General features: G+C 40.5%; 1 protein-coding gene across 1 annotated transcript in view; it reads left to right on the forward strand.

The window, feature by feature from the left end:
- Positions 1–13,895, forward strand: part of tbc1d15 (TBC1 domain family member 15) — a 54,840-nt gene that overhangs the window by 25,555 nt on the left and 15,390 nt on the right. The window contains exons 5-9 of the mRNA XM_033038182.1: positions 1,378–1,591; positions 10,520–10,622; positions 12,331–12,522; positions 12,658–12,786; positions 13,496–13,599. Coding sequence (XP_032894073.1) covers positions 1,378–1,591; positions 10,520–10,622; positions 12,331–12,522; positions 12,658–12,786; positions 13,496–13,599 — 742 coding nt within the window. The remainder of the gene's footprint in view (positions 1–1,377; positions 1,592–10,519; positions 10,623–12,330; positions 12,523–12,657; positions 12,787–13,495; positions 13,600–13,895) is intronic.

Here is a 13,895-nt window from a genome sequence, read left to right on the forward strand (position 1 = left end):
CTCCTTCCTCTCTCCCCCCCTTCTCTCTCCCCCCTTCCTCTCTCCCCTCTCCCCCCTTCCTCTCTCCCCCCCCCCTTCCTCTCTCTCTCCCCCCCTTCCGCTCTCTCCCACCCCTTTCCTCTCTCCCCCCTTCTCGGTCCCCGCCCCTTTCTCTCTCTACTTCCTCCTACTCCCCCCCTTCCTCTCTCTCCCCCCCCTCTCCCCCGCCCTTCGTCCCCTCTCACTCTCCCTTCTCCCCTCTCTCCCTTCCTCTCCCCGTCACCCTCCTCTCCTCCGCCCACCCTCCTCTCTCGCCCTCCGGATCCTCCTCCCTCTTCTCGGCGTCCCCCCCTCCTCCCCCTCGACCCCTCTTCGCCTCGCTCCCCCCCCACCCCCTCTCCTTTCCCCACCTCCTTTCCCCCCTCCCTTTCCCCACTCCCTTTTCCCCCTCCCTTTCCCCCCTCCCTTTCCCCCCTCCCTTTCCCCCCTCCCTTTCCCCCCTCCCTTTCCCCCCTCCCTTTCCCCCCTCCTCTCTTCCCCCTCCTCTCTACCCCCTCCTCTCTTCCCCCTCCTCTCTTCGTCCTCCTCTCTTCGTCCTCCTCTCTTCGTCCTCCTCTCTTTCCCCCTCCTCTCTTCCCCCTCCTCTCTCCCCCTTCCTCTCTACCCTCTACTCTCTCTGCCCCACTCCCCCTCTGTCCCCCTCCCCCTCTGCCCCCCTCCCCCTCTGTCCCGCTCCCCCTCTGTCCCCCCCCTCTCCCTCTGTCCCCTCTTCCTTCCCACTCCCCACAACTCCTCTCCCTCTCCTCTCACCCCCCCTCCCCCCCCCCCCCCCCCCCCCCCTCCGTCCCCTGTGTGTGTGGGGGGTGGTTAGTGTGTATGAGACACCGCAGCCCCCCCCCCCCCCCCCCCCCACAACCGTGCGTTGAGGTGATGGGACCCAACGGTTCCCCCTTGGTCTAGTAAATTATATAAAAGTATATTTTAGAATGTTCTAATTGGCATCGGGCAGGGAATAACACAAGACAACAAAAAGCATTTTGAAAATAGTTTCTCAGAATAGTTCTACGTTCAAATTATATAAAATATACATTGGACTTGGAATCAAATAGCTAGATAGAATTAACATTGGTTGGCATATTTTAATGAATATTGTTTTCCAAGCAGGAAAGAAATAGCTTTTTCTGGATTCAAGCACAAAACCCTGTGTGACTCGGATCCATTTTAAGTTTTGACACTTGTGTAACATCTATGGTGAGGGAAAGCTTAGGTTGGTAACATTTCATCACACGTTTATGCTATAAGAGTATTTACATTGTTTTCCATTTTTATTTAACATTTCCAACATCTGCCGCTGTTTCCTTTTATGTTTGATTCATATGGTCTGTTTCCCGTTTTCAGATGATTCAGTGTATACCATGAGTAAAAGAAGTAAATGGGCCTTCTCCTTCAGTCTGCCTGATCTGCAATCCATCAAAATAAATACAGAAGACATGGGCTGGTCATATATGGTATTTTGCCTTTGGGATAATACCTTTCTACCAGCTCTTCATTTTCATCATGGGGGCAGCACAGATTTACTCCAGTGTCTTAAGAGATATATTCTTCTTAGTGAGTAAGTAATGAAAAGTTGCAAACCTAAAAATAACCAAGTTTTAGATGCATGCATGTTTACTATATGTTATAGCATTTAATATAATGTTTCTACTATTTTTGTTTATTTTCCATATTACTGACTGAATTATTTCTTGGTCTGCCCTGAAGAAAAAAAAGTTTTAAAGTCTGAAAACTCTATTTAAAGTTTTTTCTAGAGTTATTTCATACTAATCATACAGTATGCCATAGTCTTTCATTAGCAGTATACTATATTTGATTTCTTAGAATATTGTATTACAGTACAGATAAAGACAAAAGGTAACCATGAGTCCTAGAGAACGTGTTGGTGACCAGCTTTGAACTGTTCTTCCTTCATTGCTAGGTTCAAATGCAAAAACTCCCTTCTGAATGGTAGAATGGGTGTATTTGTGAAGGCACTTCCAGTGCACTGTTCAGTAGTGAATTCCAGTGTTTAGACCGAATGATGAAGATGTTAAAATGGTATAACCTGCATAACCTGCAGGTGGGAATAATATTTCAATGCACTTTCTGCCCTGTCTTTCTTGGAGTATGGATTGTCGGTTTAGAGGGAGTCTCTTTGTAGTCACCTTGGCAAATCACTGCAGTGCATGTACAGTGTGGACATGGTGCCTTGGTGGTGGAGAGAATGGATGTTTAGTGTTGCGGTTGTCAATCAAGCCGGCTGTTTTGTTCTGAATGTTGTTGAGTTTGTTAAATGTTGTTGCAGCTCTAATTCATCCAAGAAAACGGTGAGTATTTCATCATGCTCCTTGTGTGGCTTGTAGATGGTGAGAAAATGTTGTAGCATTAGGAAGTAAGTTATGTCTGCCAGATACACACTCTCAGACTTGCTGTTGGAGCCATAGTATTTACAGTGCCCAACATAATGTTTGGGACAAAGACTCATCGTTTATTTATTTGCCTCTGTACTCCACAATTTGAGATTTGTAATAGGAAAAATCACATATGGTTAAAGTGCACATTGTCAAATTTTATTAAAGGATATTTTTCACTATGTAGAAATTACAGCTGTGTTTATACATAGTCCCACCCATTTCAGGGCACCATAATGTTTGGGACACATGGCTTCACAGATGTTTGTAATTAGTCAGTTGTGTTTAAATGCCTCCTTAATGCAGGTCTAAGAGAAGCCATTATGAGTCTGAAAAACAAGAATAAAACTGTTAGAGACATCAGCCAAACCTTAGGCTTATCTAAATCAACTGTTTGGAACATAATTAAGAAGAGCACTGGTGAGCTTACTAATCACAAAGGGACTGGCAGGCCAAGGAAGACCTCCACAGCTAATGTCAGAAGAAATCTCTCTATAATAAAGAAAAATCCCCAAACACTCGTCCGACAGTTCAGAAACACTCTTCAGGAGTCCTTTGTGGATTTGTCAATGATCACTGTCCGCAGAAGACTTCATGAACAGAAATACAGAGGCTACACTGCAAGATGCAAACCACTGGTTAGCCACAAAAATAGGATGGCCAGGTTACAGTTTGCCAAGAAGTACTTGAAAGAGCAACCACAGTTCTGGAAAAAGGTCTTGTGGACATATGAGATGAAGATTAACTTATATCAGAGTGATGGCAAGAGTAAAGTATGCGGGAGAGAAGGAACTGCCCAAGATCTAAAGCATACCACCTCTTCTGTGAAACACAGCGATGGGGGTGTTATGGCCTGGGCATGTATGGTGGCTGAAGGTACTGGCTCACTTATCGTCATTGATGATACAACTGCTGATGGTCGTAGCATAATGAATCCTGAAGTGTATAGACACATCCTATCTGCTCAAATTCAAACAAATGCCTCAAAACTCATTGGCTGGCGGTTCATTCTACAGCAAGACAATGATCCCAGAAGGGTTTCGGCCCGAAACGTTGCCTATTTCCTTCGCTCCATAGATGCTGCTGCACCCGCTGAGTTTCTCCAGCATTTTTGTGTACCAATGATGCCAAACATACTGCTAAAGGAACAAAGGAGTTTTTCAAAGCTTAAAAATGGTCAACTCTTGAGTGGCCAAGTCAATCACCCGACCTGAACCCAATTGAGCATACCTTTTATATGCTGAAGAGACTTCCCCCAAAACAAGCATAAGCTAAAGATGGCTGCAATACAAGCTTGGAAGAGCATCATCAGAGAAGACACCCAGCAACTGGTGATGTCCATGAATCACAGACTTCAAGCAGTCATTGCATGCAAAGGATATGCAACAAAATACTAAACATGACTACTTTCATTTACATGACATTGCTGTGTCCCAAACATCATGGTGCCCTGAAATGGGGGGACCATGTAAAAACACTGCTGTAATTTTTACCTGGTGAAACAAAAATGTAAAAATGGCCTTTATTAAAATCGGACAATGTGCACTTTAACCACATGTGTTTTTTTTATATATTACAAATCTCAATTTGTGGAGTACAGAGGCAAATAAATAAATGATGGGTCTTTATCACAAACATTTTGGATGTTCATGATGATTTCCCTGCACCACCCTCAACCTCATCCTCTTTAGATTGTTAATGGCTGAGAACTTGACAATGGTAATGCTTCTGCATGTCAAGGGTAAGTAGTTAGAACCCCACTTGCTGGAGGTAGCCATTGGCTGGCATTTTTTGTTATTTGCCGCTTTTCGCAACCGTGCCTAAATGTTCTCTAGATCCTGCTGCATACGGACAGTGACTGCTTCATTTGCTGAGGAGCAGTGCAATCATTGTAGTCATACGACCATTAGTAAACATCGTCACTTTTGACCTTCTGAAGGAACGTCAATGATGAATGAGCTGATGATGGATGGCTTAGGACATTGGCTAGATGAACTCTCGCAAGTGATGTTCTAAGGACGAATGACCAACAATAGTCAAAATCATCATCTTTTGTGCGAGGTTTAATTCCAACCACTGGAGCATTTCATCCATGATACTCATTGACATTATTTTTACCAGGGCTCACTTTGGCCTTGATATCAATGACAGTCACTCCCATTTCACTTCAGGAATTCAGCTCTTTGGTCCATGTTTGGATCAAGGCTGTGAAGATGTCTGGAGTCGAGTGGTAAACCCAAACTGGGTGAGTAGGGCTTCCTGATGTGTCATCGACAGTTCTGTCGTTGCTGTGCTTGAGCTGATTGAGGGGGAATTAGTAGAATTGGATTGGTTGTGCTTTTTCATGAACAGGATTTATCTGTGCAATTTTTCACATTATACACATACTGGTGTTGCAACTGAACTGGATGATTTTGGCAGAGGTAAAGCTAGTTCTGGAATGCAGGGCTTCAATACAATACAATTACAATACAATACAATTTATTTGTTATCATTTGAACCTCTTGAGGTTCAAACGAAATTTGGTTTCTGCAGTCATACACACAAGAAAAAGAACCAAGACACAACACAATTTACACAAACATCCATCACAGTGAATCTCCTCCTCACTGTGATGGAAGGCAAAGTCTTATCTCTCCCCTGCACTCCTCCCGATGTCAGAGTCAAAGTCCCCGGCGGGCGATGGTAAGTGTCCCGCGGCCATTAAAGCCGCGCCGGGCGATGCAAGGCCGCGCTCCGGGTCTTGGTGTTGGAGCCCCCGGCGGGCGCTAGCAAGTCCCACGGCCGTTAAAGCCGCGCTGGGCGATGATGTAAGGCCCCGCTCCAGGTACTTTTCAACCCCGCAACTCGGGCAGGAAAAGTCGCCGTTGCGGAAGCCCCGAAAAGCGGTCTCCCACCAGGGACCCGCGGGCTCCTGGTGTCACTGTCCACCAGACCTGCGGTTGGAGCCTCCGAATCTCCGGGGTCGGGTCGCAGCAGCGCGCCACCACAGCTCCTCCCGCTCCGAACTCGGCCAGCTCCGCGATGGTGGGTAAGTCCACAGGCTCCGCGACTGGAGCCCCAGGTCGTTCTGGTTGGAGGCCGCCCACGGTGCTAGGCCCCAACGACAACGGAGACCCGACAAAGAAAAGGTTGGGTTCTCCGTACAGGGAAAAGATTTAAAAGTTTCCCCCACCCCCTGCCCCCCACACACATACTCAGTTTAAAAAAAACCCACTATAACTACATTTAAACGAGACAAAAATAAAAAAAGACAGACGGACCGCAGAGGCCGCTGCGACGTGAGTCGCGCCGCCCACCCGGAATGCTGGAAGATTGACTAGCTTATGTTACATCCAGTGCTCTTGGCTGCTTTTTGATATCTAGCTGAAGACTTGGCTGGAGACTGGATTCTGTGATGGTTCAGGACAAAACTGATATGGGTAATCTACTGTTGTTGAATGAGGACAGAATCAAGATGGTTTCAGATTAGTTTATTGTCATGTATATCAAGGTGAGATGAAATTCCTTGTTCATGTGAAGCTCACAGTATACACACAGAAATGATAACTTAAATAATAATGTATACAATTACGCAAAACAGCAAATGGATGGATAATGAGAAACAATAAATTATATCCTTCAAACCTTAACTGACTCTGTCATTGCCGCTGCCACAGCATTTTTGGTAATGCACATTGAAGCTCTGCCTTTCTTACTTTGAGTTCTGCTCCAAGAAAATAGATTCCAGAGGATAGTAGGTGGTAATGAGGAAACCTCTGATGCCTTGAGTCATCATAGTTGCAAAAGGTAGAGTGTGGATTATCAGGATGCTGTCTGTATTACATAATACGGGTTGATCTGCTGCAATGTAATAATTGTGTTCCAAAAAAGTTTTATAGAAAATCAAATCATAAAGGCAATTATGTCAACATGGGAAAGGGGGTTAGGGACTAGAGAGTTTCGATTTGCAATAAGTTATTTTTCCTCGCAGGATTAAACAAAAATAAAGGTGTTTTCAATAGTAATATGTTTAGTTTTATGATTACAAACTAAAAATACTATAAGAAAACACAATGTGCTTGAATAATTCAGTAGGTCAGGCAGTATCCGTGGATAGAATGGATAGGGGATGTTTTGGGTCGGGATCCTTCTTCAGTCTGAAAAAGGCTCCCGACCTGAAATGCTGCCCCTCCATTCCCTCCACAGATGTTGCCTGACCCGTTGAGTTAGCCCAGCTCTTGGTGTTTTGCTCAACATTCCGGCACTACAGTTCTTTGCGTTTCTAAAATCACAAAATCCTATGTATTATGGCGTTTAATAGAGTATTGCTGCATAAGTATCAATTTGAATTGCCACCTGTGGTTAAAATAGTAGCTGTTTCGTATGAAACAATTGTGTCTCATTTGTGTGAGGTGGTTACATGGAAGCAGTTCTTTTCCCCTATACTGTTTAAATTCAAGCAGAACTATGTGCATCGGCTAATACCTCTGTTTAGTTTTATCAATGGTGGAAAGCAGATTTGAGACCAGGGCGATGCATGAGATGGCAGATATTGAATCTTGAGCAGAAAACAAACTGTTGGAGAAACTTAGCATCAGCACAACCACGTTCCAGTCCCAACACAAAATATCATCTGTCCCTTTCCCTCCACAGATACTGCCTACTCTATTGAATTCCTCCAGCATTTTTTTTTAAACTAGGGCCTTTCATAATAGAATTCTGGTATCAGTTCCTTTTGGAAACTTCGTTTTAGTCAGCTTATGCAATATGACTGCTGCCTCGGACAATTTTCTTGGTTACGCCATATCCACTTTCCAGCATTTAAATTGCTTTGAAGTGATGCCATTAATTTTCCAATATCCAGCAATCAAGCCAAAGTTGGCAATTTAATTTAAAAAGCAGATAGTTTAGATGGAAATATTTTTAGTAGGTTAATTGAATTACCCATGGACAAGAGGAATATCTTTGTTGTAGAGAATAAACTAACGAGAAAAATATGTAGCTATTCATATTTCAGAGGAAATATTTCATCATTTTCTATGTTCAAAGTTCACTTAACGCTAGCAAACATCACTTGTGTGTCTTATTGATGCCTGTGTCCTCTATCAATAACAGCCAATACAATCAAGCAGCCAATATAATCAAGAGGCCAATATAATCAAGGACTCGTCCAACCCCGAGCATTCCTGCCTTCTCCCTGCTCCTATCTGGCAGTAGGTACAGAAACTTGAAAGCACACGCCACCAGTCAGGAACAGCTTCTTCCTCTCTCTTATCAGTATTCTGAGCAGTCCTTCCATAAGCATGGGTACCGTCCGATTCACCTCAACCCTATTACGGACATTGGACATTGTCAATGGAACTGTTGCTCTATAATGCTGGGAACTATATTCTGCACTCTGTATCATCCAGTTTGCTCGAGTACTTGAGTTTGACGGTACTTGAGTTTGACTTGATTGGTTTTATGTATAGTATTATCTGATTGGATAGTTGGAAAACAAAGCTTTTCACTGTGCCTACTGTGAATCTGTGACACGGCAATTACATTTTTCCTCATGTCGGTTCTATCACTCCCTGCCATAGAGCAAATCTGTAGCTTCAACCTTCACAACTCACTCAGTTTACATCAAATTGAAGGGGTGGATGGTTTATTTTGGGCTCGCTCCTTCCCAAAGAAATTGCAAGTGATTCATGCTTTTGCTTTAGAAAAAGAAGGAATGAGGGAAGGTATTTCAAATTTGAGTATGAAACAACATGTTGAATCCCTAATTGCTAATCATTTTTAACACAAATTCCAACCTTGAGTTTATTATATATTTACTGTGGTTAGTAAACTTGCAAATTGTGAATTCCTATCCATAGAAGTATAGTAGTTAAACAATATTTATTGCCAATGTTTTTTGTTTTGGTTTCATGTTGAATCTGTTTGATTCTTTATATCATCAGTTAGACGCCGAATTGCCGAATATCACTGAAGATAGACCCAAAATGCTGGAGTAACTCAGCGGGACAGGCAGCATCTCTGGAGAGAAGGAATGGGTGACGTTTCAGGTCAAGCCCTTCAGTCTGAAAAGGGGTCTCAACTCAAAATGTCACCCATTCCTTCCATACAGCATTTTGTGTCTAGCTTTGGGAATGTATAGGTTTTTCCACTTCAAATTTGTGCAGTTTCGATTTCCTTCTTACTATATTAAATTTCTTATTTCAAGTTATTTCATTTTGATATTCCAGATTTGTCAACGTTCTTCAGTTATTAAAGATCCTATCGTTCAATTTCTATAAACAAAGTGCATGAATTGGATGTAGCAGAGATGAGATAAATGTTCTGTTTCACACAAAATGATGATGCTACACTGAAAGACAGAAACGGCAAAAAAAACAGATCAATTTGGAATCTGAAGAAAAATTAATTACAAAAAATCTGCTGTAATAACACCCTAGTCACCATGCTCCTTTCCCCTCCTTTCACGTCTTCCATGTCAGAGGCATCACTCCTCTTCTCCCTCCCCTTGTCCCTTCCACCTACATTCCTCCCTTCAAATTTACATTTCCCTGTCCCCCCTTTCCTTACCGTTTTCATCTTTCGTCTTTCACACTTACTACACCATCTGTAATCACCCCCCTCTTCCACACCTGTACCCACCTATCACTGGGCAAGCTTAGATCTACCTTCATCTTTCTTTTCCAGCATTCTCCCCTCCCTCCTTCAATAGTCTGAGTAAAAGTCCCAACCCAAAACCATCTGTCCATTCCTTTCACAGATGCGGTCTGATCGGCTGAGTTCCTCCAGCACATTTTTTGCTTGCTGAATTTGTTGCTGCTGGATAACTGAGATTTCCTAATAGCTGACAGTAACCAGTGTCATGAAAGCTAAAATCCACCATAAAAATAGCTGGATCTTTGTGGTCAGTTGTCTTCAGAGCAATTGTAAAATCCGCATTAATAGAAAATCCACTTTCATATTCACTGCCCATCCAATCTGATTTATTAAACACGTCTAAAAGTTCCAAATAGTTTAAACACAACATTTCATCTGTTAGCATTTGCTTTCCATCCAGTTTTTTTGCTGACAGTTGCTAGCTCTACTTGTAGGTATTCATCCATTGATACTGAAACAATTTTGGTTGCTTGAGTTAGCAATTGCCTGCTTCTGCACATGCACTGTTAAACAGGGAAATCCAAAATCTATTGATAGCTGCAGAATCATCTCAGTTTAAGCACAAACTTAAATGACACTGATTTCAGAGAGAATTGGAGTGCTACGTTTTTAAGAGGCAAAGGAAACAGCGATTCACTTTTATAAAATTCATTTGCTTAAGTTGAATACTTTAAATTTTTAGTTAACCTAAAAACCAAATGGGGATAGCACGGTGGCATAGCGATAGAGTTGCTGCCTTACAGCAGCAGAGACCGGGGTTCAATACTGACCTATGGAGTTTGTATGTTCTCTCCACAACCTGCATGGGTTTTCTCCTGGAGCTCCGGTATCCTCCCACATGCCATTTGGGTATTTGGCTTGTTATAATTGTAAATTGTCCCTAGTGTGTGTAGGTTAGTGTTAGTGTATCGGGGAGCACTGGTCGGCCTGGACCTGGTGGGCCATAGGGCCTGTTTCCACGCTGTATCTCTAAATGAAAAAAAATTTAAACAAATAAAAATCCTCCGAAATTCAGAGACTTATGGTAAATAAGCTGAGAAAAACAACTGCAAATTTTGAATTGGGCCATGTCCCACCTCTCTCTAGCTCAATTGGTCATTTGCATATAGGGCCTCCTAAACTGCACACCCTGTGCCATCCACAACTCACCACTAGACCCTGGACTGAGGGGCCAGCTTGAAAAGCCCTCTGGAGAATAATACCATTGTAGGATGTTATTCAAAAGCAATTCTTAGCATTGTGGAAATATAATTGAATGCCAAGTATTGGTCTATTCATCAGTTATAATGTGGTTGTACCGAGAATGCTATTTCAATCCGAAAATTAAACATAAATGTTAAAGATTTATTTTTGTGCAGTTTGAAAGAGCAACATGTGTGATTAAATCAAATGAACTCAGCAGTTGCAACTAAACTCAAAACTTTACGTTGTGATCTACATTTTTGTAATCTTAGATCACCACAGGATGCCCGAGTACTCCTGGTTGCATACAATACCAAAGCACTTTCTCAGTCTTTTGAAAACCTATTTGAAGAAAATGCAGTTGGTTTAGTGCATGTGAGTACATGACATTTTCAAGATCTATACATTTAAGAATAATTTGTGTTCTATTTCTTAGCTGTAAAAGACTGCCTGATTGTTCATTTGTATGATAAAATATTCTGGAGCAAAATATTCTTGTGTCCGACTGTGCACTGGACCAATCCTTCCAAAGACAGTTGGGGAAATTGTTAGGTGCCGCCAGATATTAATTGTGGGCTCCTATATCTATACGTAATTGTATGCATAAATAAGCCTTTAAAGTAAATTCAATAATTCAGTATGAAGCACCATGCATTCATGCATGTTATCTTTTAACATTTCATTACAAAACACAACTTATTTGAGAAAGATTAGGAGAATGACTTTAATGCAGGGTATTTCTTGTATAAAGTCAAACAGAAATAGATAATATTGAATAATTTGAAATTCTGTTTGGTTGAAAATGTGATATCACTCCATTTATAGAATGTTTTGTGTAATAGACCATATCAAAGTCTATGAGCAGTTTCGTAAGAGATTCCCCATTAAATAAATATATATAATTCAATGGTTGTAGCCACTTAAATAAAAAATCTGCAGCTTAAATAAAAATAGCTGTGCATGAGAGAATGAGAATGTGATGATAGTAGATATCAAAAATGTAGAAATATTTCTCATTGCAAATCTTTTCAAATTCTGGCAAATATATTTATGATTTAGTTCATTTTCAAAATCAAAGTATGCATCTTATCTTCTATGATTACCATTCACATATCATAAATATAAGCACAGGATTTAGTTAGTTGATCTTCCATTTAATAAGATCATGGCATTACACACTCATCCATTTTCCTGCTTAATTCCCACATTCTCTGATTTATTTGGTGTCCAAAACCAAAACATTTAATTCTTCAATATACTTAACAAAACCGAACATTCATCGAGATCCTGACCTTGTATCAATCCCAAATGGCTGATCCTGTATCCTGATATCATTCCCTCGAGTTGTGCATTCTTCTCTAGCTGGCAATTTCTGGGTTGAAATATGGAAAATGTTGATGGCAGACCCCTACCCTGTAAGCAACTTCCTAAGTCCTCCAGTTTAAATTCCATTTGGAATATTTTGGAGGACCAAGAACCAAGAACCCCATCTAAAAAAGAGCAGGGTTGAAACATGATGCAGAATTCTAAAGAGTGCAACTGAAATACCTGATGGGAACCATGCAGGGAGAAAATGCCATGTGGTATTTTTAATACATTAATAGTCCTTAAGTTTGGATTCCCTTACCATTGGACACTTCCTGTTAATGTCATTCTTCATCAATGTTAAAGATCTCACTCTGGTCACCACATAAGTCTTATTTTCCAAAATACAAGGGTGCCCTGCCTGCACATATCATTCAATCAGTAACAGTGGAGGCTCTTCACAATCTTAGCATTGTATGCATAAACTATACATAATCAAGTAAAAAAAAAGAAACTACAGTGTTGATCCTAGGTAGACAAAAATGCTGGAGAAACTCAGCGGGTGAGGTAGCATGTGAGGTGAAGGAAATAGGCAACGTTTCGGGTCGAGACTCTAATAGTTTAATTTTTCAGCATTGTTGATGCTTTATCTTGATTGTCCAGGATTTAGCAGTGCCCCTTTGTGGTTGTCCCGTAATAAATATTAATTGTACCTTATCAGAAATGTTTATGCTTTGAAATATGAAACTGATTTTTATTATGGTGTTAACTATTACAGAAATTTAAGAAAGATCCATATATAGCAACGTTCGGAGGCTTCTCCAAAGTTACAAATTACATTCTTGATGCTTTTCGTGGTTATGAAGTAACGCCCAAACAAAGACCTGCTTCCGAAATGGATCTCAACGACTCTATTTCAGGCCTGGAAATTAATCATCAAGAAGAACCAGGTTTTGAAGTCATCACACGAGTAAGTTCTCCTAAATTATATCAGGAGTACTTGCAGGAAACGTATATGTGCATATTATTTTTCTTATTTGTTGCTTTGAGAGAGTCTTGAAAAGGATTAAGTGAAAATTATCCATTTTATTTTCACCTGTTTCAGATTGACCTTGGCACAAGGCCCGAAATTCAAAGAGGTGAACCAGTTACTGCTGATAGGTGGTCTCAGAACATGGATACTGATGAAAAAATTCAAGATCCAGATAGCCTGAAAAAAATAATATTCAAAGGGGTAACTGAAACATTTATCACCTTGAAGCTAATTGGTCTGCGGTTTTATTTTTGCTACATAACATGAGATAAATCAGTGTAGCAGAAATGGAAAGTGCTCGATTATGAAACAATATTTCATTTCCTAACCATTCTCAAACCCAAATCATATACATTTCTTGGTCATTTATGTTGATAACTCATCTACATTTAAAAATGGTGAAATATATCTACTGCGACCAACTTGCACATTTGAGTATTAAGTAATTAGGTGCTCTGCATGGGAAGGATTTACAAAAAACAGATTTCAATAAATTTTGTTCTGGTCAAACACAAAGAGCTCTACCAATGCTGATGATTCTGATGAATAATGTTAACTGATTCCATTTTAATCTGTAGCCACTTGATTTTTATATTATGGCTCTGTTTTTAAAAAATAACTCGCAGAGTATAATAAATAGAAATCTTGACAAACTTCATAGAAAATTTTAAATAACAGTTCTAAGTTTAGGTAGACTGCAAAATTGAGGGAAGTGTGGCTAAGCATGACGGATGCAAATAATTTTATCTTTAATCTTAATTGTACCTCTCTAAAGAGCAAACAGCGGGAATAAATGATTTCCTACAGGATTCCATCAGAAAAGGATACCAATATTACTTTATGAAAACAACTAATCTATTTATTTGTATGTGAATTTGTTCCTTTTTTTAAAAATACATTTCTCTCCAAGGGACTTTGCCACACAGTTAGAAAAGTGGCATGGAAATTTCTTCTAAACTTTTTTCCATGGGATAGTACAAAAGAAGATAGAAAGCTGCTAACCAAAAGAAAAATGTAAGTCTTTTTGTTTGAAAAGGTGAATGCTACAGAGAAGAGTTTCCAATTGATGCAAGAAAATTTATTTCTGTTTTTTCCAATGTAGTAAAATTGTCTGCTTTAGTCAATTATTCAAGTCAAGAGTGTTTCTTTGTCATATGTGCTGACAATGGAATATTGAAATTCTTACTTGCAGCAGCTTAACAGGCCCGTAAATGCAATGCATGCAGATAATGTATAATAATTTTTAATAAATCAATAAATTAATAACTGTAATACGTGCAAAAAAACATAGTCTGTAATGCAACCAAAGA

The sequence above is a fragment of the Amblyraja radiata genome, chromosome 19 (assembly GCF_010909765.2).
Source record: "Amblyraja radiata isolate CabotCenter1 chromosome 19, sAmbRad1.1.pri, whole genome shotgun sequence".
Taxonomy (NCBI): domain Eukaryota; kingdom Metazoa; phylum Chordata; class Chondrichthyes; order Rajiformes; family Rajidae; genus Amblyraja; species Amblyraja radiata.